The 24364-nt window shown below is 37.8% G+C and overlaps 2 protein-coding genes and 1 long non-coding RNA gene across 6 annotated transcripts in view; 2 read left to right on the forward strand and 1 right to left on the reverse strand.

Annotated features, from left to right (window-relative positions):
• The window catches only part of STEAP2 (STEAP2 metalloreductase), a 28144-nt gene extending 17596 nt beyond the window's left edge, over positions 1-10548 (forward strand). For both annotated transcript variants that reach the window (XM_043872374.1, XM_043872376.1), the window contains exons 4-5: positions 2051-2215; positions 4295-10548. In XM_043872374.1, coding sequence (XP_043728309.1) covers positions 2051-2215; positions 4295-4582 — 453 coding nt within the window. In that variant the 3' untranslated portion in view covers positions 4583-10548. The remainder of the gene's footprint in view (positions 1-2050; positions 2216-4294) is intronic.
• A 686-nt stretch (positions 10549-11234) lies between these two features.
• On the reverse strand, positions 11235-16526 carry LOC122674596. Its single transcript, XR_006335002.1, has 4 exons — positions 16412-16526; positions 15881-16018; positions 14829-14906; positions 11235-11352 (listed from the first exon to the last, which is right to left on the reverse strand). It is a non-coding gene; the product is annotated as an uncharacterized LOC122674596 (long non-coding RNA).
• Positions 16527-16567: 41 nt separating this feature from the next.
• The window catches only part of CFAP69 (cilia and flagella associated protein 69), a 59233-nt gene continuing 51436 nt past the window's right edge, over positions 16568-24364 (forward strand). For 2 of the 3 annotated variants that reach the window (XM_043873088.1, XM_043873090.1), the window contains exon 1: positions 16568-16897. In XM_043873088.1, coding sequence (XP_043729023.1) covers positions 16778-16897 — 120 coding nt within the window. In that variant the 5' untranslated portion in view covers positions 16568-16777. Of the gene's footprint in view, positions 16898-16991; positions 17309-24364 lie in introns of those variants that run through there. The other variant, XM_043873089.1, reaches the window with a different exon arrangement.

The raw sequence follows: 24364 nt of genomic DNA on the forward strand, positions 1-24364 counted from the left end.
TCCTCACCTCCTTCAAGTCTTCAAATTTGTTGACACAAAACAATCAATAATCAGATTAGAAGAGAGTTTTATCCACACCAAGCTGAAGACTATAACCTGGGAAACAACCTCTCAGGAGCTCTGAGGGGACTGCTCTGAAGTGGCAGGGAAGGAGCCAGAATGTATATGAATTTTTTAGCTAGGAAATAAGTGTGGTCAAGCATACATCCTTGATAAAGGATTACTGCTAATCACAAAGAACAGATATTTCAAGTTAATAATTTCAGTGTTTTTCTATGTATTGGAAGATGCAGGAATCTGGGGTCATTGAAATTCTCCCAGAGGTATGCATCTTAACTATCTAGGGGCCTATATTTCACAGCCCAGAAAGCCTCATCCTGTTTTCCTCCTGAATTCTCCTCATGGCCCATTGTGAACTGACAATGGATTGTGATTAAACCCTTTGTAAAACTTGATGGTGGGCAGCATTCTTTTTTTTAATGGTAAAGCTGATGTACATTGTATGTTTGTACATAAGACAGGCTGTTCTTAGTTATAAAGTTCAAACCAAATCATGTATGAGCCAGAATGACTTCCCCATACCTCAGAATGTGAAATTTTTTCCCATCAAGTCCTTATCTCCTCAGCGAGGCCTTCACTGGACACTGTTTTACATTCTGCCACCTGCTTCTGACTCAACCCTGGTACTCCCAGCCTCTCCTACTTCCCCTGCTGTACCTTCTCTTTGTTCAATAGTATTTTCCACCTTCTAACACACTTTGTATTCTTTATTTACTATTCTCTGCCTTCTCTCATCAGAATGTAAGTTCACAAGAGGAGGACTCTGTCCATTTTGCTCACTGATATATGCCTAGTGCCTGAAATTGTGCCTGACACATTGTAGACACTCAAAAAACATACTCATGGAATGAAGGGGTGAATTGGGAGGGCAGGTGTTAATAGATAGATACAGGTTGTAGTCTCCGGGTATACTGGGATATGCTGTTATTCTGTATTGTTGTATAGACGCCAAATAAGATAGTAAGTACATTTTCTCTACAGAGGAGCTCTGTGGCTTCTTTCAGAATGTTGGTATTGATTGCTTCAGTGAACTAGTGGCTAAGAAATAGCTTTTCTCTCTTTTTTTCTAAACTTAGGTGTGGTTACCTTGTAATGGTTCAGGTATGGTTACCTGAACTAAACTTCAGTTTGGTTACCTGGAAGTGGACGAAAAGTCAAGTTAAGTTAGTTAAGTTAAGTTGGAACCTGTTTTCCTTGAATAGATCAAAACTTCAACCCAAGGAATCCAAACCTTGATTTGTACTCTAATTATATTGTTTGCATGTAAACAGACAATTCTAAAAGTAGTTCCTATGCAGAATCCGACGTATTCAGAGTTAAAGTCTGGCTTGATTATATGTGCATTATCAATGTAAGGGGAAGACATTTGGAAAAGTACTGAATGAGGCAACTAGACAGTTGAAAAGTATACTAATGAGGTCATTCAAGTAGATAAATATTTGTGCTTCGTAGGGCTTTATCCTCAGGGCAATTTCAGCTTCCTGGGGAAAAGAAGGTAAGAAGAAAGAGGCAAATCAGCATAAATATTCTATGAGAAAGGAAGGCACAAAGTTTAGAAATCCCCTGCTTGGATTCTAAGTTGAACTAGAATTGTCTAGTTGAACATTCAACCAAGTTTTAAAAATACCGGAAAATTAACTGCCACTACTTCTTTAGCCTCCCTCTGGAACCAAACACTTAGTATTTCAGTGTTGGGACTCCAGAGTCCATGTCAGCACAATGTATTACAAATGTGTCAACTACCCTTATCACACATGGGTGAGGAAGGAGAGGACCTTAGTCCTCTTTTTGTTTAACTCTCTCTTCTCTTTCCCACACACCTGGAACAAATACCATCCAGTAATAGGCTCTCCATACCAGTTCATTAAATTGAATTAGTGCAACTTAAATATGTCTGTATATGACGTATTCTTAGGCCAAGAGTGAACTCTGTGCTGAATCAGTTAATGTTCTACCAAACAAAGGAAATTCACATTTGCTTTCTTCTTAGGTTCATGCAAATATTGAAAACTCTTGGAATGAGGAAGAAGTCTGGAGAATTGAAATGTATATTTCCTTTGGCATAATGAGCCTCGGCTTACTTTCCCTCCTGGCAGTCACCTCTATCCCTTCAGTGAGCAATGCTTTAAACTGGAGGGAATTCAGTTTCATTCAGGTACATGGTGTTTGTTTGGTGAGGGGATGGGTGGTACAGAATTTTAATTACAGTTAAGTACAGTTAAATTTTAAATATGTTCCTTATGAAAGAATGCCTCTGGGACTGCTGTTTATGCAAGTAGCTTGTGGAATATATGCTGCTAGAGGCCAGTTTAGGACCATTCTGATTTAGTTAGTAAAAGACCAGCACAGGACTTTACTGGAAGGTTTTGATAGCACTGCCTACTATGTTATAGATAAAGGTTATTTTAAAAAGGAATAGAAAGTGGAAGGTCACTTTGAGTCAGCTTAGATCAAATTTAATACCAAAGTCAATTTGTTATTGGCCAACTCAATGGAGACTTAATTTATATTCTGAGTCATCTTAATCTGTCTAGAATTCAAGTGGAGAGAAGCTCAGTCTCAATATTTTAAAGGAGATGTGTATATATACACAAACACAAGCAATAACAAAACTATGTTAATGGATTATGGCAAGCTACCAGCCTTATGAATCTTGTTAGTATATGTATTTGGCACATCAGTTGTATACATATGTGTATGAGGGATTTCAAAATAACATTTGTTGTATGATAAGTTAAACATTCACTTTCTCTAGTAATAGCTATTTAATGAACTTGCATATTTTAAAAATATATAATTCAAATTTAGACCCTACCTAAATTATCATAAAACCAATATTGGCTGTATCCAAATGGTTTATAGCACAATATGCAGATGAGTGGCATCTGGTGGTACACTAACTTTTGGTTGTTTTGGGGTTTTGTTTTTTGCCTATTTGCTTGTGTTTTTTTTTTTTTTTTTTTTTAAGTGGTCTAAAAACCTCATTCAGAATAAGGGCCTATCCCTCATCTAAATTAATTTTTCCTTTTTGAGGGAAATAAAATGTGAATATTTTCCCAACTGCTAGTTTAATACCACCTGAAAAGAAATAGAAGGCCCTCTGATAAAAGGTGCTAGACAGGTGCAAAGTATCATGATAAATTTAGATGAGTAATTGCAAGCAGAACAATTTTCTGCTAGAGAGTTAATCCTTCCCCAGTGAAGTTAGACATTACATTATTATGCTGTTAGTGTGCTACGTTTTGTGTAACATAGACCATTTCTCAAGTAAGCAGTTAAATATAATATAGGGAACCCAAAATGCTGAACTTCTCGATTTTTAAACTGTAAACTTTTTAACAAAATACTCTCAAATCCATGGCTGATTCATGTCAATGTACGGCAAAAACCACTACAATATTGTAAAGTAATTAGCCTCCCAACTAATAAAAATAAATGAAAAAAGAAAATAAAAACAAACAAAATACTCTAGCAATCTCATTCAATATGGTCAGTAAAACCATTTGAAATGCTTTTTATGTTACACATTAATACTATAAGATTTTTCATATTTATCTTCAAGTTATATGTGTGTATACCTATGAGAATGCTCTTTAGCATTTAATTATATACATGTGTATATATGTATACATGTATTACATATATAATATACATTTTAAAAAATATACACAACTGGTAGAAATGTGGATAACCTTTAAAAGAAAGTTTTCCAGTTTTTATCAGTATCCTTAAGGAAAAGCCAGATGTTTTGACCAGTAATCCCACTATTAGAAATCAATTCTAAGGAGCTAAACCAAAATATAGAAAAGGGCTTAAAGTGACATATAATAGTTGAAGAAGGTAAAAAACAGTAAATGATCAACAAAAAGGAATGGTTAGGTAAATTATAGCACATCCATTCAGTAGCATACCTTTTAAATTAAACTCATGTTTTCATGTTTAATAACATGAGGAAAGGTTCTAGATGTGATAAATAATCAGAATATTAGAATATAAGCAATGTGGCCTTATTTGTGTAAAACAAAGTGTGCATATAAATGTGTAAGAAATATATGAAAATATTAAAATTGTTTAATTCAGTAGATAACAAAGAGTAACTAAATAATTTAAGATAAAGTTGTATTTTCAAAATATATCAAAATATATAAAAATAGTATATCTGGATGGATTAATTCATGAGTTTGAATAATTTTGCTTCTTATTCTGTTTCTCTTTCTTCTTCCCCTGTCCCAAGTCTACCCTTGGATATGTAGCTCTGCTCATAAGTACTTTCCATGTTTTGATTTATGGATGGAAACGAGCTTTTGAAGAAGAGTACTACAGGTTTTATACACCACCAAACTTTGTTCTTGCTCTTGTTTTGCCCTCAATTGTAATTCTGGGTAAGATTGTTTTACTTCTTCCATGTATAAGCCAAAAGCTAAAGAGAATTAAAAAGGGCTGGGAAAAGAGCCAATTTCTAGAAGAAGGTATTGGAGGAGCAGTTCCTCATCTCTCACCAGAGAGGGTTACAGTAATGTGATGATAAATGGTGCTCCCTGCTGCTATATGAAGTTCTCCTCATGCCATTATTTTTATGACTTCCTTTATCTTCACTTGCAAGTGCACTGTCAAACTGCTGTGGGCTGAAACCTGTTCAATGAGATCTCAACTGAATTAATGGTAGAATTTTCTTCAAATTTGTTTTCCCTCATGTCACATTTTGCTAATATGAATTTTTATAGTCAATTTATGTTGAAATATAGGTATGTTTTGTTTTGTACAATTGTAATGCTATTGTTATTTTAATAAACTTTATTCCATAATCAGGCAGAAATATTTGTAGTTAATAGTACAGATAAAACATAATATTAAAAAAAAAAAACTGTGCAAACCAGCAGAACTTTAAGTTTTAATATAATGTGATGGATATTTTTTTCCTGAAGCTTAAGTAAGATTCTAATTATTATTCAGCTTAAGAAATAGAAATGCATAAGTACATTATTTTTAAGAAAGGACACATTAGGTTAGCATCTAGGTAAGGGTATATGTTAATATCCCTATATTTCTTTCATAAGATAGGGTTTGAACCAATGTGATTTGTGAGCAAACACAAATTAAAGAGACAAACTGAACTTAAAATTATATTTAAAACGTGTTGTAGACATGAAATATATACTGATAATGTGTACCTCATGAAGAGTTTTATTCTTTATCTTGTTACAGAGCAGTTTTATTTGCATATTAATATACTGGAGGGAGAAGACAGTAATATATGGCCTCCAAAATTGATTTTTCTAATTTAATAACAATCCTTGGAATCATATAGTTATTTTTAGTTAGAGGGAAAGCATTAAGTTTACATACAAGTAGTTGTTTATCAGCTGATTTTTTCTGTTGCACATTAGCCAGTCATATTCTGAGTGATATAGGAATTTACTGACATTCATTAAGGGACTATAACATGCCAGGCACTGTTCTAAGCACTTTACTTATATTTTCCCATACAGTACTTACAACAACCCCTTGACAGAGGTGGTTATTATCCTCATTTTACATATAAGGTTACTGGATGGAGGATAGAAAAGTTAGGTAATTTGCTCAAGGTCATGCCAGAGCTAGTATTCAGGTCCAGGCAGTCACATTTCAGAGGCTGCGGTTTTAGCCACTAGGCTGTGTGGCCCCTGCCCCATCCCCATGCATTCCAATCTAGATGCTTCCTCTTTGGTATAAAGGCACTGACATTCTTTACAGTGCGTCGTGGGTGTCAAAAGATATGTGAAGGTACAATTGTAAATTTATCCTTGCTTGGGGATATAATTCACACTTACCCTAGGAAAGAACCTTGCCTGGGACAGGACCCTAGAGATCCATGGCAGTCCATACACCTCTGTATGCAGTAAGGGACTCCAGTAGAGATAGGACCATAGTAGTAGTTAACAGCGGAGGGTCCTACAGAGTCTTAAAAAAAGTCCCTGTAGATTTGGTCATCTCTTTCTCTCTCTTGAGATGTCTTCCTGCCTGCTCAGCCATTCGTTAGGGAGCAGTTTGCAAGTATGAAGGATATTTAGATGAGTGGGTTAATTATGAATCTGCTCTAGAGACATAGAATCATACAAATTATTCATGAAAGTTTTCAGTTCTGACATTCCACATTAAAAATTGCATTTTGTTCATACTTTGGTTAGAAAGTCCTACATTTTCCCCCCATTTGCTCTTTCTTCATTAAAATAGAAAGTTTCAGACAAGATACAATGATATGTATTCCTCTTCCTGAAATTCTAACATTTTAAAACTTACGCAGTAAGGTTCTACTGAAACCAGCTGCCAAAAAGAAGAGGACTTTTAGTCAGTAGAAGCTACCTTTCCCACCAGTGGTTCGCTCCCTACCACCATATCATGTCAATTTGGTAAACTGCTCGTGTTTCTCTGATGTTCTCTTCTTGGTGAATTTTAGTAACTTGTACTTTTTAATTGAGCTTTTCATTTTAATTGTAGCCTTTCTGTCTTGATAATCATTTACTTGTTAGTTCTCAGCAGGGATTCATTTGGGTGATAACTTCAAGGTAATACCTATAAACTATATAGTGGACTTGTGAAATTAACTACATATTTGTAATTATTTCTTGTCCCTTCAGTTCCACTCCCTTTAAGCCCACGCTTTCACCAGTTAATGTGAAAATACAGTGAAATATTTTTAAAACTTAGATTACTATTGAAGTATATTTATATTGTTGCATGTATATATTAATTAGCTAATAAGATAAAATTATCACTATTACAGATAAATGGGGCCTTTGAAAATATGAAAAAGCGAAGTTTATGAAGTGTATATACGATGTAAAAGTTGTTTGGAATGGTAATATCTTCTTTTCAGTACTACAAAGTTGACATAATTATGAAGTTTTAGAATAAATATAATATGTGCGTGTTCAGTCACTAAGCCATGTCCGTCTCTTTGCAACCCCATGGACTGTAGCCTTCCAGGCTCCTCTGTTCATGAGATTTCCAGGCAAGAATACTGGAGTGGGTTACCATTTCCTTCTCCAAGGGATCTTTCCAACCCATGGATCCAACATTGGCAGGTGGATTCTTTACCACTGATCCACCAGGGAAGCCCAAGTGTAATATGTTCATTATAATTCTAAATGTTTAAAAGCTTTTCTGAAAGTGGAAAAATACTGACTTTTAATTGCTTTACTTAAATAACTTTTAACTGCTTTATTTTACTATTTCCTACCTGATTACTTTTCTTAATTATCATTTCTCATAATCATTCTTTAGAAATCATGACTCTGACCTCAGAAGTATGACTGAATTTTGCTCTTGGTAGATGTGAGAAAGTAGTGGAAACTTTAAAGTAGAAGGCTTGTTTTTCCTAAATTATATTTTGAGAAGTGTCCCTGAGAAAATTATAAGAATGTAGAAAATATATCTAGTTGTGAAAGTGAAAGTTGCTCAGTTGTTTCCGACTCTTTGCAACCATAGACTATGGAGTCCATGGAATTCTCTAGACCAGAACACTGGAGTGGGTAGCTTTCCCTTCTCCGGGGATCTTCCCAACCCAGGTATTGAATTCTTTACCAGCTGAGCCACATGGGAAGCCCTAGTTTTAATCCTATGCAAAATAATTAATTTTTTTCCTAAAAGGAAATTAATTTTTGGGCTGAATCATGCTACCTAGCTTTTATGCGCAGATTTCATAGGTCTCCTCTATTAAGGATATTTAAAATCATGTTTAAATAGGAATATATTCATGTTAGCATATATTTTTCAAAGCATATATGGAAATTAGCCTAGATTGTCCACAGGTAGAGATTTTTATTTAAATTTTGAAGTATTTTAAAGTATGAATAAATTATATTTATAGGTATTTATCAGAGATAATTATTTTGTGCTACATATGGGATTGGTTAATGAGCTCCAATGTTAAACTACCTGATTATATTTCTTATAAATTAGCATAATTTTGAGTTGATTAAGGGGTTTTACTTTCAAAATTAATTTGCTAATAGTAGCCTAATATGTATTCACCCTTACAGTGAAATTATGAAAATTATTTGTGTAAAAGGGCTTTTGAGAATATATCATATCCAATTTTTTTGTTTATCTCTTATTAATGTGATAGAATCTTAATTATTTTTAATTGCCTTTTGCCATTAAACTGTTTCATAAAAAATTCTGTACATAGAGGTTCCCCCTGCCAAAAAAGTTTTTATTTGTGAAATTTAAAAGTTTCTTATGTGATGTTTTAAACAAAGTGCCATCAGTGTAATTCATAAGTATTTCTTTAGGAATACTATGAACACTGAACCTGTGTCAGTCTATAAAATCTGTTTTGAAAGAAGTATTTAAACAGCCTAAGATGTTGCATTGAAATTATTTTGTAAGTTCATGACTTAAAGTATTGTAACACATGGTATAGTAACCTGAGCCTGGTGTTAAGATTTATATTTGTGATGTGTTGTCATGAAAATGAGCTGCTCCACCCTCCGGTGTTCATAAGCCACTAAAGCAAATTCTGATACATATTCAGTATATGTAATTGCTCTAAATGAAACTGTAATAATTTTTGTTGGAAACAATTTGTTCATACTTTTTGAACAGTGAGTTTTATAGGAACGAATAGGTTCTTCGATTTTGTTTTAAGCAAACCTCTAAAGTGCTAATATTCAGAGATTCTGTCAATATGTTACCAAAAAACATTTAGTTTAGCTGAATACACGTACACACCATAGTCCCCCCCACAACGGTTTCATTCTCTGTGATTTCAGTTACTCACAATCAACCGTGGTCTGAAAATATTAGATGGAAAATTCTGAAAATAAACAGTTCATAACTTTTAAATTGTGTGCCATCCTGAATAGCATGGTGAGATCTTGGGTGTTCCCACTCCAGCTGGCCTAGGATGTGAATCAGCCCTTTGTTCAGCATGTCCTTCCCCTTAGTTACTTGGTAGCTGTCTTGGTTATCAGATTGGCTATTGTGGTATTGCAGTGCATGTAATTCTTATTTTACTTAATAATGGCCCCGGAGTACAAGAGTAGTGACACTAGGAATTCAGATATGTCAAAGGGAAGTTGTAAAGTGTCCCCTCTAAGTGAAATGGTGAAAGTTTTTGACTTAATAAGGAAAGAAAAAAAATTGTATCCTGAGATTGCTAGGATATATGGTAAGAATGAATCTCCTATCTATGAAATTGTGAAGAAGGAAAAAGAAATTCATGCTAGTTTTACACTGCACTTCATACTATGAAAGTTATACAGTGTGTGACAAGTGCTTAGTTAAGATGGAAAAGATATTATATACAATAAGAGATTTTGAGAGAGACAGACTACATTCACATAACTTTTGCTATAATATTTTGTTATAATATTTCTATTTTATTATTTGTATTTTGTTGTACTCTCTTACTGTGCCTAATTTATAAATTAAACTCTGTCACAGGTATGTGTGTATAGGGGGGGAAAAAAACAGTATATATAGAGTTTGGTACTATTAGTGGCTTCAGGCATCCACTGGGGGGGTCTTGAAACATCTCCTGCGGATAAGGGGAGGACTACTGAACAGATATATATATTTTTTTAACTTCCCAAATCATTGGATTAACATCATGCAGTCATCCAAAATTAGGGCGGACTATTTGGATTCTCCCAATGGCTAGATGGGCTAATATAAATGACCAAAGCAGGTGTTATATTTAATGATTTCCAAATTGCCAACTCCAAGGATGATTCTCTTATTTTCTTTAAAGGTCTCTTATAGTTTTGCAGATACTGAGTCTGAAGGGGGACTGGAAATTGTCTCCCTGTGTCTAGTTACCCTACTTTAAAAGCTGCTGTCCATCACATTGCTCAACAGCCCTCACAGTTAAGTCTTCATTTGTGACTGAGTGTGGACCAGTGAGATGTAGAGGTGCAAATAAGTGAATTCTTAGAAGTCTCTTCAAAGAAAGCAGCATGTGTTCCTTTATCTTATTCCTCTGTCTTGCTGCCAGATCTGTAATATAATAGGAACTCTTGCAAATATTCAAGAAGACCAAGGCCAAACCCTAAGGAGGGCATGTTAGAAATTAAAAAGGTCTTGACTGCTTCACTAGTTCAACTGCCTTTTCCTGTATTTAAGCCATTGTAAATTTGGGTTTCTTTATATGAAATCAAAATTAATACATCCTGGCCTTCAGTTCTTTATTACAATACCGTATAACACTGTTTGAATAAACTAGATTGCAATAATTCTTACATTTAAAAGTTTGTAAAGGATAGTGTGCAGTTCACATTAGAACTGATTTTCCATTGTTAATTAATGATACTCATTTTCCTGCCTTTATCTTTCATTGAGTATTTTGTATCTGCTTAGAAAATACTGTCTTCTTTATAACTGTAATAGATATTTGCTAAAACTCCATAATCTCCAAAATACTGTTATCAAATTATATGCCATGTTTTTATATCATTCTCATAGATCTGCCTTATAAATATATAAATAAAAACCTACTATGTAATGTGATTTAGTTTCTTTTTTGAAATGTTATGTACAAACAGAGTTTTCTTTCTTACTGAATAATCATTCCAGTATTTGATGGAAGCCATCTATACTTTTCTGGCTGTTTCTTTTTAGAAGCATCCAGAAAGCATTCATGTAATTGTTTTGGGTTTGGGGGGACTTTTGTTTGTTTTTATCAAAGAAGACATTTAGAAAAACATCCATCTAGTGAGATGGTATTCTTAAAAGTAATTCACTTCACTAGCATTTATTAAGTATCTTTAAACTAAGACTGAACGCAGTATTCAAGCTATATTCTATAAGTTCCTGATTTCAGGAACTCTGTCTTACCGCTATATTCCTTTGTTGTTGTTCAGTCGCTCAGTCGTGTCCTACTCTTTGTGATCCCATGGACTGTAGCACATTAAGCTTCCCTGTCCTTCACCATCTCCTGGAGTTTGCTCAAACTCATGTCCATTTTGTCAGTGATGCCATCCAACCATCTCATCCTCTGTCATCCCCTTCTCCTGCCTTCAGTCTTTCCCAGCATCAGGGTCTTTTTTAATGACCCTGATGGTCAAAGTACTGGAGCTTCAGCTTCAGCATCAGTCCTTCCAATGAATATTCAGTGTTGATTTCCTTTAGGATTGACTGGTTTGATCTCCTTGCATTCCAAGGGACTCTCAGTTTGAAAGCATCAATTCTTAGCGCTTAGCCTTCTTTATGGTCCAACTCTCACATCCATACATGACTACTGGAAAAACCATAGCTTTGACTAGATGGACCTCTGTTGGCAACTGTATTTCTAGTGTCTAGTAAAACACGGTCCTGCAGAAACCAATGAGATAGTATGACTTGCCTCACTTTTACAGAAAATTATGTTATCTATCAGCCCATATCTGCGCAGCCGTGCCTGCATCCTCCTGCCCATACCCTCCCCATCACCATCTCAGCTTCCTGTTTTGCCTCCTGGCCAGTGGTGAGAGCTGCCCTGTGGGCCCAGAGAGGAGTCATTGCTATTGCTGCCACTGCCACCAGCACCCCACCACACTGTTGTACTGATCTTCGTGCCTGTGCACAGGCTCTGGGGAGGCTCTGGCTCCCCCTGCAGCTGCCTGGAAATGTGTGGGTATTAATATCCTGAGAGTAGGGTTCAGATAAAATACAGGACACTCAATCAAGTTTGAATTGCAGAGAAACAACAAATAGGGATAATTCTGTTACAAATACTGCATGGGTTTTCACCTACTTCGAGGATGAACTTTGATCAGAGTTGCAGCATAAGAGGGTGCTAGTAGGTAAATTCTCCCTTCATTTCCCCAGATGGACTGTTCCAAAGTTCAGTAATTCATAAGGCCTCCATGAAAATATCCTAAAAGACTGAGCACTTATTAATAACTCCATTGTTCCAAAGCTATGGCAGCTCAGTAACACCTATATTTGTACATCCTCCCACGGCCTGCCTCACTTCCATCTTTTCCTCCCTTCTGCTTAGCAGAGGCAGTGCCCACCCACCCCTGCCACCACCACCAACTGGCAGAAGGGGAAGGTTTCTTGTTTGTGGAAGACTCTAGGGAACCTAGGCTAGCACAGTAATTTTGGTAGTAGATTCTTCAAATGGAAAATAAAATATGATGATTTTCCCAAAGTCAGGCATAGGACTCTGCAGACTCAAAATCCAGATTGGTTGAGAACCTTGAGTGGATACATCTCCCAGGGATGGATTCACATTGATAAATGTACAGTGATAGATTGTTAAGTCAGAAATATCTGAGAAATATCTGGACTTCCCTGGTGGCTCAGATGGTAAAGAATCTGCCTACAATGCAAGAGACATGGATTTGATCCCTGGGTTGGGAAGATCCCCTGGAGAAGGGAATGTCTACGCACTCCAGTATTCTTGCCTGGAGAATTCCATAGACAGAGGAGCTATTGAGAAATATCAATGTCCTAACGACAAATAAACTGGTATTGCCTCAACTAAGCACATTCTACTCTTCAATCTGTTTTTTATAAGAATTCTAATTATAGTCCAAAGGATGTCGGGATCAATTACAGGCTAAATTATGTCCCCCTAAAATTCACATTGAAGTCCTAACCCCTAGTATCTCAGAATGACTACATTTGGAGAAAGGGTCTTTAAAGAAGTAATTAAGGTAAAATGAGGTCATAGTGGTGAGCCTTAATCCAACATGATTGGTGTCCTTTTAAGAACAGTAAGAAGAATAGATTAAGATACAGAGGGAAGACCATGTGATGACAAAGGGAGAAGCCAAAGAGAAAGGCCTCATAATGAAACCAATCTTGGACACCTTGATCTTGGACTTCTAGCTTCCAGACTGGGAGGAAATAAAATTTCTGTTGCGTAAGCCACTCAGTTTGCAGTATTGGTTCCCACAGCCTTCAAAGACTAAAACATGGTTCATAGAATCAGAACAAGTCAAGTTAGTTACAGAATTTGGGTAATTAATGTCACTGGAATGAGTTTGTCCAATTAGTCCTACCCCACAACAAAGACAGTTCTCTCCTGGGGTTACTATAACCTCCCACCATGTAAACACAATAAATAGCTTTTAGTTCTAAAAGTTCAAGAAAATTTTCAGTTCATGGAACTATGAACTGGAACTATGTCATGGAGCTTTCATCAGATAAAAGTTGCTCTTTATAAATTAATTCATTTATTACCATTTATTTCGATGCTCCACTAAACATGAATAGCTCTTGCAGCTTCTTATTTAAAAATCACTTGCAATTTGGATTATTAGTACACTTCATTGGAATGGTTGACAACCGAACAATGGTTGACTTTGTTTTTAATGTTCCATGTACTTATTACTTAGTATCAAATTTAATGATTCTGTTAGAAGGAGGTAATTACTTTTGTTTCTCTTTTATGCTTTGTTTCTACAACACTCAACTTGAAAGATTTTTTAAAACACTAAAATAGATTAAATTTCAGCTTTTATGTATTTTTTCTGTTACTTAATTCCCCTACAGGGGACTATAACCACACTTCCCAAGTGCTATAAAATTTTTCTGTTTAAAATAAATTACTCTCAGAAAGAAACAATACTTGTGTGAACATTTAGAACATTTGGCACTAGGTTATTGACTACCAGATTCATATATAATCTAAAATGTTAATTAGAAACATTCTTAATTCATGCTAGTGAATAATTAAAATTTTACTAAATATTGTTAATTAGGGTGCAAACAAGTACCAAGAAAAAATCAGAAGAAGAATATTTATTTCCTAATATTACATTTAAGTTAAAAATATATTTAGCTTTCAATGTTACTTTTAAAAGTGGTGCATAGTTCAATAAATTATTAAAACTTGTAGTTAATCCTTAAGTCTACAGCAGCTTTTAAGAAATTATAATTTGTAATTCAACAGAAATGTTAAATTCTGCTGAACTGTTACCAGGTTGAAGTATTTTTATTCTCTATGTATGTCATCTCTCATACATTTCTCTACTATTAATTTATCTTTTTGCTGAAATAATTTACCATTTCAATAGTTAGCCATTTAACCCCACATCCTTCTGTGTTCTGCTGTCATAAAAATATCTCTTGTGTTCTTACCAGTTTTTAAAAATCAATACTAAAGAAGGATCAGTGGGACTTCCCTGGCAGTCCAGTGGTTAAGACTCTGCTTCCAGTGCAGGTGTTAAGGATGCTGGGGGTGGTTAGGGTACAATGTGGGGTTAGGGACATTGATCCTGATTTGCATGAAAACCCAGGGGTAACATTACAGTTAACCCTCTGTATCCAAGGTTCCATATCCATGGATTAAATCCACCAGATTGTGTGGGACTGTAGTCTATATTTATCGAAAAAAATCTGCATGTGAGTGGAACCCGCAGTTCAAACCTGTGTTCTTCAAGGGTCAACTGTACATGCAATCCCTTGAACCCTGCCCCAACTTACTAAAGCAGACCCTGGAGATGGGACTCAGAAGTCTTTTAATTAGCTCTCCAGATGATTCTCATGCACATCAAGTTTTGAGAAATACTTCTCTAGACACTATGCGGAGGGCTTGGGGTGTAAAAACCTGGGTAAGTAACTCTCCTTGTTTTAAAAAATCTCAGTCTAGCAGGGAGTCTGCTGAGCCAGTAAATACCATTAAATGTGTGGAGAGTACAAAAACAGAATGACAGACAAAGCAGCACCTAAAATAGCAGAGTATATAGAGAAGGTTTCCTAGAAAAGGTCACACGAACTGAGTTTCATAAGGAGTTAGACATTGGAGGATAGTCACGGGTACAAAAGATACAAAGGTAATGCAGGAGGAATTTTGGCACCTGTGTAGAAGTAAAGTAATTCAGTCAATATGGCTTGAGCATGGGGTGATTGAGGATTCTATTCTGATTGCTTCTCACCTGTCAAAAGATAAAAATCATTAAAGCAAAAAAAAAAATTACAGTTAGATCTATTAACTTCCCAGTAATGGACTCACTGATGGAGAAAAGTCAAAAGTTTTTAAGTGCTAGAAAGGGGGAGTTCATGGGATTTGTGCTAATTAAGGATGGGAAACTGCTACTCTGGATATGGGACAGAACGAATATATAGGTTGGTACACAACTAGTTAAAATAAAAATCCTATTGCCCGTTTGTTAGAAAAATGTCTTCAGTTAAGTCCAGTGAAAAGAGTCTGACTTCCCAGGGCCATTGCGGTTTGTGGGCTCTTATCACCTTCAGTCTATTGTGCTAAATCACAAAAGTCAGTTGACATCTCCTAGGTAAGCTCTACTTTAAGTGGAAAATTTTCCTTGGCAATCCTTCTTCTCTTCATCCTTCCTCATCTTGAGATGCCAGGATGAACACACAGAGGATCGCAAGTCGTTGGGTTATCAGCTTTCCAACCACCGTCTTAGGCTTTGGTGCCATTCTCACAGGATTCCACTCTGTTTATCCAAGTGGTTTCAGTCTCCTCTTGATGTAGTATATTTACACAGTAACTAAGGTTACGTTAACAATGCACTTAACACACCCTTTGCACTTTCTCGGGTTAATAGCAACCTTAGACCTACTGAACTACCTCTAGGTGTAAGGCCTGAGAGGAACTCTGAAAGCACCAATGAGTAGCTGTAAAGATTAAAAAAAAAAAAAAAAGAATGCTGAAAACAGAGCTAGGGAGTTTCAAGAAAGGGTGAGTGGTCAACAGTGTAAAATACTATAAACAAGTATACACCAAGATGAGGACATGAAAATGTACACAGTCTTTGACCACAAGTGGTGGTAACCTCAGTAAAGGCAGTTTCCGAGGACCAGGGTTAAACAGAATTGAGGAAACAGGGACTGGAAGCGTGCAGTACTCTTTCAAAGAAACTTGGTTTCTTTGGCTGTGACTCACATCAAGCGCTGCCAACCCCAATCTAGGTTTTTCATTTCTATTTGTAGAGCCAGAAATGTCATGTAGATCATCTTGCTTATGATGTGCCAAGCACCACTTTACAAAACCATCATCTCATTCAGTCCTCTCACAGCAATCCTATTGATGAGAAAAGTGAAAAAGTGATGAGAAAAGTGAAAATTTTATGAGAAAAGTGGAGTTTCCAGGGGTTAACTTGCTCTAAAATCAACGGTTTGACTCGAAAGCCTTCCAGCATCGTATACGATGCTTTAGTGCTCACTAAAGTACAGAAGAGGTAAACGGCTAGGGAATGTAGGTAATACTGGTCTCTTCTTAGGGGTGAGATAAACTTCTCAGCTTCCAATATTAGCATTCTATCATTCATCATTCCTGCATCCCACATCCATCCCTCATTCCTCCACCGGCCCATTCTTGTTTTAAGAAAGCCCAGAGCAAACTACAAAGATTGAGACACACAGCCGCAAAGATTAACACTCCACTGTTACCTACCGAGGTATTCGCCCCTCTTACCTCTGGAACGCATGCAAACCTAGCCACTCCAGAGTTTAGGGTGTAGATAAGGGTTTGGGGTAGTTTGGATCCTCCGGCTTCCGTAGGAGCCCTTTTGGCAGCCTCTGGCTCCGCCCCTAGCAACGTTTTAGCTTGTTAGCAACCTGCCAGCCTGAAAGCGGCAAGGTGTGCGGGTGGGCTGCAGGGGCGGGATGCGAGTGGCGTCGCAGCAGCTGAGGCCACGGCCGGACCCCTGGGACTTTTCGCGACTCTAGCCGCTCTTGAGCGGCTTTCACTTTTTGGTGGCAGCCTCTTTCGGTCTCGCGGCTGCGGGCACAGTGTAAGAAGGAAGGAGACGCACCCATCCCTCGTTCCGCAGCCACGGCCATGTCCACAGCGGAGGCCGCGGAGACGGCCGAGGCCCGGGAGCCCATCGGCAGGATCAAGTTCAGCAGCCCTCGCCAAATCCCGATAGTCGGGCTGGTGACGGAGGATGAGGAAGTGCAGGTATGGCCAGGTGTCTGTGCTTTGGAGGGTGTCAAGGAGTGGGCGGGGGTTGAAATCTGGGGGCGGGGACGATGCCTGGGGGCTGTGAGAGCGGAAGTGGGGGCCGGAGTGGAAACCAGGGCAGCCCTCGGGACGCAGGTTCCAAGCGCAAAGCTGATCCTTCGAACTGCGCTGCCTGCGAGGGGAGTTGGTTGTCGTCAATCAACCTATCTGGGGACTTGTGTCTCGAGGTCCTCCTGGGTCCTCCCGGAGCGTCCCAGTAAATTGAGTAGCCGAGGTTTGGAGACGGCTTTGAAAAGTGCGAGGCCACGAAAGGCCTGAGAGGGAGGGAAACATTCTTAGCGAAAATTTGATTTGCATTGGGCTTTTATATGTAGAACCCTGTTATCGTGTGCTGTTCTTGACATAGGGGTAAGTCCTCACGTGTTTGAATTTGCTGCTACCAAAACCTGCATCTGGAGGGGAGGAAAATACTATTAAAATTAGAAATTAAACAACACTTTTATATGAATTTGGAATCTGGTTTGGGAGGGCGTCAGAGAGAATTGGGATTGAATAGAATTGATTCTATTGTGCTCATGTTTTTTGGTTTTTAGTTACTTTTTGTCATACAAAACTAATTCTAATTTCTGTTGAGAAATTTCACTTCAGAACCCTGTGGCTCCGTAGCAGGGGTGTTTACAAACTCCATGGTGTGTGTTTCATACTAGAGTTCCATTGCTCCTCCCCAGAGAGCCACGATCAAGCCCTATGTTAATATGAATTCTACAGAGGAATCCTGCCCTACCTCCTCACACTGATGATGTGGGGCCACTCTGGGAATTCCTGTTGAGGCCTCAGAAGGCTCAGGCTGCGTCAGGAACCCTGTCTCCTGCGTCCACATCCTGGAGCCTTGGAGAGTTCCTTAGGAGTGGTTGGTTGACTGGGGACCTCTGCTGTGGTGGGAATAGGGTTGCACCCTCTGAAGATGGACAGACATTTAACTCATGGAGCAGCAACACTTTTGCATGAAGAGGAGCAGGTGTTGAGGGAATTTACCTAATCGATTTTGTGGAAGTAGTGCAGTCCAGGCAGGGAGAAGAATTTTGAGGAGCAACAGATGTCCCTTCACTCCCAAGGCTGCAAGGGGCTCAACACTACCACTGTTCTCCCAGGCACCTGGCAAAACTGAGAAGTATGTGAATTCGGCATCTGAGAAGTAGGTGAATTTGGCATCTGATGGCTCTCATTCCTCCTTTACTTGGTATTACAAAAGGGGGTGGGGTGCAAAGTTATAGGAGGCAGACAACCGTGGGTTAAAAAGGAGAAAAGGGGGGAAATACTTTTAACAGACTATTGCCAATATAGTCCACAACATATCAAGTAATGCAGAACAAGAATACCTGTGTATATATGTATATTTTCTCCCTTCCCTTTCCCTTTCTTTTTTTCCTTTTCTTTCATTACTACCTCTTGTTACAGGCCGTAGGATTCTCCTCCAGGTAGAAATCAGTTTGTATTGATTATAGTTCCTACCCTGTTAATAACTGCTTCAAAAAGGCAGTTTCTACCAAAAGAAATGAAATTGAATAAAGACATTAGAGCTGAGAGAAATGGTCACTCAGCCTTCTTGGTTTTTGTTTGTGGTTACTCTTACAGATGAGGGCCCTACAGCCATGAGAAGTTACCATGAGTTACTTAGTTACTTTACTGGGAGAGAAGTCTAGTGCTCTTTTTGCCATTAAAAATGATAACCTTTTAGACCAAGGTAGTTCCTCTACCTTGGAACTCTAAATGTTTACAGTCTTTTCAAATCATTCCATATTTGCAACCTACAAATGACAGAACAGTATATCCTAGTTGCCAAAAGCGAGAGGCTAGAGTTTATCTCAGTTCATTAAGCCAGCTTCATCATATACTTGAGAAATCACAAATTGTTCACCTATTGTCTAGTTTCCATTTATTTTAACATTGTTTCTTTCATTATAAAGAATCAGAAGTCCTTTGGAACAACTGATTATTCAAGATTTAACATGCATTTGGAGCACTTGGGGAACTTATTAAACTATTTTTTTCTGGTTCTGTAGGTCTCGGGTGGAGCCCTGGATTCTACTTTTCTAACAAGTTTTCAGGTGGTGCCTGCAAACTTGTACTGGTTGAAGGATCCCATTTCCCACTCAGCAGTACTTTGAGTATCATAGCTGAAGTATGGTATGAACAGTGTGACAGTTTCAGAACAGTCAACTCCTGGAAAGCAACAGGAGATGATTTCATGTGGATTGGATTATAAATCAAAGTAAACAGTAACAACAACAAAAATTCCAATCCTACCCCTGCCAGGTCAGAAGATGTGGTACCAAATGGGGCTTTAAAATAACTACTTGCTCTTCTTTCCTGCCACCAGCGTCCCTCAGTCAATCCTGGATTAATGTCAGATCCTTTGGGTCGCACCTCTTTCTCTCTTCCCTTCTGTTCTCCATAAACACCACTTTATCATCCTTCTTCCTCCCTCTGAGTCCCACCTGTTCTTTCTTTCAGGCTTCCACAGTAGCTCCTTATTGCTTCCCTCATCTAATATCATGACACTGACCAGATCACTCAACTCTCTAGGCCTGTTCCCATTTTTATAAAGTGAGCCTGTACTAGATGAGTGTTCCCCAAACTTGGGTGACCATCACAGTCATCTGAGGAGCTTTTTTAAAAATGTACAAAGCTGGGTACTGTAGAGTTTCTCAATCATAATCCCCAGTGTGGAGCCTGGGACTCTTAAAAACCTCCCTCAAATGATTTTAGCCTCAAAACCTCTGAACTCGATGTATGTAAGGTCTTTGCCATCCTATGCGTCAGGTCTTCTGTCTGCAAGGTTTCCTAATGCACAGCCTGTACTTTATCTCTGCAATGCCGTCTGCCCAGTGCCACCTCTGTGAGGGCAGAAACCTTCTCTGTTGTTTTTTCTGTAGTGTCCCCTGTTATCCCCCAGTAGCAACCAGCACAACACCTGGTACACAGGAGGGGATATTAACTATATGTGAACTCAATGCCCTCCCCTGTTTTTGGAATTTAAATCTTACCCTACCTTCAGGTCCTACCTCTCCGCCATAAATTATCCCCAATAGGAAGCACTTCCCATTCATTTTCACAATTACAGACCTTCTTCTCATAAATGGGTATAGTCCCCAGCCTGAATCACACAGTTTCTTACCTAATGATCTCTTGTTTTATATTTATACTATTTCATTTGTCTTGTTTTGTCTCTCCCATTAGCGTATGGGTTCCTTAAGTGTAGGACATATATCTTAATACTTACATATCCTTCCCCACTCAACTCTAAACTCAGAGTATATATTTAAATCTTCTTAAGTAGCTTACAAAATCTGTGTTCCAGCCACACTGGCTCCCTGGCTTCTCCTCAACCATGCCAGCTATACCGGGCCTAAGGGTCTTTGCAATCGCTGTGCCCACTGCCTGGAAGTTTTCCCCTTGATATCTATGGCTTGTTACCTGACCTCCTTCATGACTGTAGTGAAATGTTACCCACTCTCCTCTCTTGCTGACAATTGCTTGAGCATCTTAGCACCGTTTACTCCCATTTCTCCAGAGCATTATCACCTTGCAGTACACTGTATAACTTACTGTCTCCCCCAAACCATATCACTTCCTTATGGAAGCAGAAATTTTGTTTTATTCAATACCATGTCTTTAGCACTTAGAACAATATCTAACACAGCAGAGGCACACAATAATATTTGTAGGTTAAATACATTATTGTAAACAGTTGACTTGAATGGGTATCATGGCTGAACTTCCTTGCCCAAATTTGTTTTCCTTCTGAGAGCCTCTGAGAACTTACACAATTTGTTGGTTGAGGTCATATCCTGCCACTATCTATAATTCTGCCATGCACTGTGTACTTAAAGTGGCCTATCCCTGTTGTGGAGTAATTGCTAGAAGTAATCTCTGGGTCAACTGAGGTGTCAGACAAAGAACTAAGGTGCAAAGAACCAGTGTTTCTGCATCAAACAGCCCTGCTAGCCCATACAGTTACTATGTGGCCTTAATAAGTTAGATCTCAGTTTCAACAACAGGGATAATGATGCTACCTTCATACTGTAGATTTGAGATATGTTAATTAAAATATAAAGTACCAGACACATAAATGGACCATAATAAATGTTAGTTCTTTCCCTATAACTAGGTATCAAATAAGCAGGATTTTCCACCTTTGAAATGTTCATTGGTAAAGTGGGAAAATAAGTTCATCTTATGACTTGAAGTAAGTGGAGGTATAATTTCCTTCAAAGCAGTTAATTAAATGAGCTTTTGATCTTAAAAGATTTTGTTAAATGTTTTTATAATTTCTCCATAAAATCTTATGATGATAATAAAGCAGTTATTTTTATATTTACATTTGTACATTCTCTTTTGCTGCTACATTCTGCTTGTGTGATCTCATTTACCTAATCTCTCCCAATTATTACTTTAAGCCTGTAATTTAGAAATCTCTGCCCCAAATTTAACTCATCTCCAGCCTCAACACAAGCCTCTTCCTCTAGTGTCCCTGTTTCAACAAATGGTGCTACCACTTATGTCATTCCTCAAGCCAGTCAGTCATCCTTAGCTTTTCCTTCTCTTTCCTGACAAATTAAATCACTCATTAGGACCTGATGATCCTGCCTCCTTGATGCTTTTCATTCCACTCATTGTTGTGTATCCTAGTGGCCACTGCTTTAGTCAATGCCTGAAGTCACAGACTAGTCTCCTACCTCCAGTCTAGATCTTTCCAGATCAGTCTGTACTCAGCAGACAGAATTATCTCTTTATTGTTACATTCCTCTGGTTAAAACCTGTGGAAATCAACAAAGATCACCCTAATGAGAATGAACACCGACTGTTTATACAGAGCTTACTGTAGAAAGAGAGTCAGCCAGCATTACTTACATTTGGCAGAGACTCCAAGGGAAGCTTCACTGTGATAAAAGGGAGGCTTCTGCTTTGCTCTTGTTGTTGACTGCATGATTGATTTGAGAAGCATACTTGGCTTTTTCTGGTTGGCTCTGAGTGGCAGATGGGGTCAAAAAATAGGGAATGTGATGATCATTGACCAAATACTGGCTTTTCTGAGCCAACAGCTGCAGAGGTTGTGGTTTGACTCCCTAGGTTGCTTGCTGCAGAGGTTGGAGGACAGAGTTCTGTTACCAAGTAAAATCTGGCCATTGCCTGTTTTAATATCCAGTCTCTCAAACCATTCAATATCTTCTGATGAGCCTTATCATAGTATATACAAGACCACCTGTAAAATGGAGTTAATAGTATCTACCTCACAGAATTCAGTTAGTAAATTAATTTAAAGAGCTTACAATTGTACCATCATTGTTATTATCACTAAGATTAGTATTCACGATTTGACCTCTGCTTACCTTAGCAGCAGCATCTGTAGCTTCTATCCCTTGCACTATCCTCTCCTACCGTATGACTCACCAGTCCTCCAAATGCCATGTTTTTCTTGTCTCCAGGCCTTAACACATGCTACTCCCTTTGCTCCATCTCTCAAACCTTCAGTTGATCTCACAAATCCTATTCAATCTCACTCTGCCTTCGCTTCTTTCAGAAGCTCTCCCAGATTCCCACCCCTCCTCCCTATGCCATTCTGTCCCTCTCTGTATAGTTCTGGAATGCACCTCTCAGCATTCATGAACCATTTTGTAGCATGTTATCTATATTACCTATATCTCATCCCAGATTGATAGGTGCTTGAAGTCAGGGCAAATGTGTTCCTCACACCTACCATTTCTGAAATGTAGAAGCTACTTATAAATATTTATAAAAGGAAGAAAAGGCTAAGGGAAGGAGGGAGAAATCGTAAAAATATAACATTTGCCATGCAAATAAAAGACCGAGTAACATGAAGTGATAAGATAAATTTAAGATAATATAAGAAAAAAAATAATATAAGATAAATCCATGCCTTAATCTTTACCACTCTTCTTTCTTAAAAATGTTATACCTTGGAGAAGGAAATGGCAACCCACTCCAGTATTCTTGCCTGGAAAAGTCCATGGACAGAGGAGCCTGGCGGGCTGACGTCCATGGGGTTACATGAGCGAGCATGTGTGCACGAGGGTGGAGGGAGATGGGTTGGTAGCAATAAAGTGGCAGAACTAAAAAAAAAAAAAAAATGTTATACCTGGTCATTTGGCAAGGGGAAATTCTGATAATAATACAGATTTTAAAAAGAAAATTCTGCGCTGACATTTTATTTCAGTATCTTTTCCAACCCACAAAACTGATATTGCAAAAAATCAGAAAATAAAAATTCACTGTACATTTTTATTTCTCTGAGAACACAGAAAAAAGGACAACTGAGGTGGTGGCAGATGGCACTGTTAAAACCCCAAATCTTAAAAGGCAAAATTCTATTTATCAAAAAAATTGTAACAGTAAATTTAATAATTTAAGCAATTTAATAGTAAGATATAACACTGTTAATGATAATCATAATACCTAGGATAAATAAGTACATAGTAAATCCTTTTTGATAATTTTTAAAGTAAAAATCATGTTGAGTAAACTCAGGGACTTATTCTGCAGACAAAGTTAGAACACTCAACTGAAAATTGTATTTGAATGACATTTCTGAAGATCAGAACATATTAGTTTGTAATTGTGAAAGGAAAGGAAATTCTAGACCTAAGAGGCAATGAAACAATGACTATGTAGAAATATGGAAATGTATGTATATAGACTTAAAAAACAGAATAAAAGATGGTGTTAACAGTAAGTGAAATTATGTTAAGTATTTATATGTGGGGAAAAAAACAGAAAATAAAATATAAATATATAAAACAGAAAATAGTATATAAAAATAACAAGATGTATTTTGATGATAAGAATGGAGGCAACACATGAACTGTGTCTCAAAGGACCTGTGAGAATTAACCAAGGAAACGGATAGGATCGTGACAACAATGAAAACAGAGGAGAGGTGAAGGGTATTAGTGGAGTCATTGAATAATTTAGACGTGTTGCGTTCAGATTTGAGTGTTATTGTTCTGACCAGAAGGTAGAGGACAGTGTTGAAGGGTGCAAGGCTGGAGGTAGGGAGAACAAATAGCAGGAAACCTTCACAACTGAGTGAGAAATAAGAACTGAATAAATCATTAAGATGGAGTGGGCCAACTACCATAAAACTCTTAGAGGAAAACATAGGCAGAACGCTCTTTGACATACATCCCAATAAGATCTTTTTCAATCCACCACCTAAATGCTGGAGAGGGTGTGGAGAAAAGGGAACCCTCTTACACTGTTGGTGGGAATACAAACTAGTACAGCCACTATGGAAAACAGTGTGGAGATTTCTTAAAAAACTGGAAATAGAACTGCCATATGACCCAGCAATACCACTTCTGGGCATACACACTGAGGAAACCAGATCTGAAAGAGATGCGTGCACCCCAATGTTCATCGCAGCACTGTTTATAATAGCCAGGA

Source organism: Cervus elaphus, chromosome 18, assembly GCF_910594005.1.
Source record: "Cervus elaphus chromosome 18, mCerEla1.1, whole genome shotgun sequence".
Taxonomy (NCBI): Eukaryota; Metazoa; Chordata; class Mammalia; order Artiodactyla; family Cervidae; genus Cervus; species Cervus elaphus.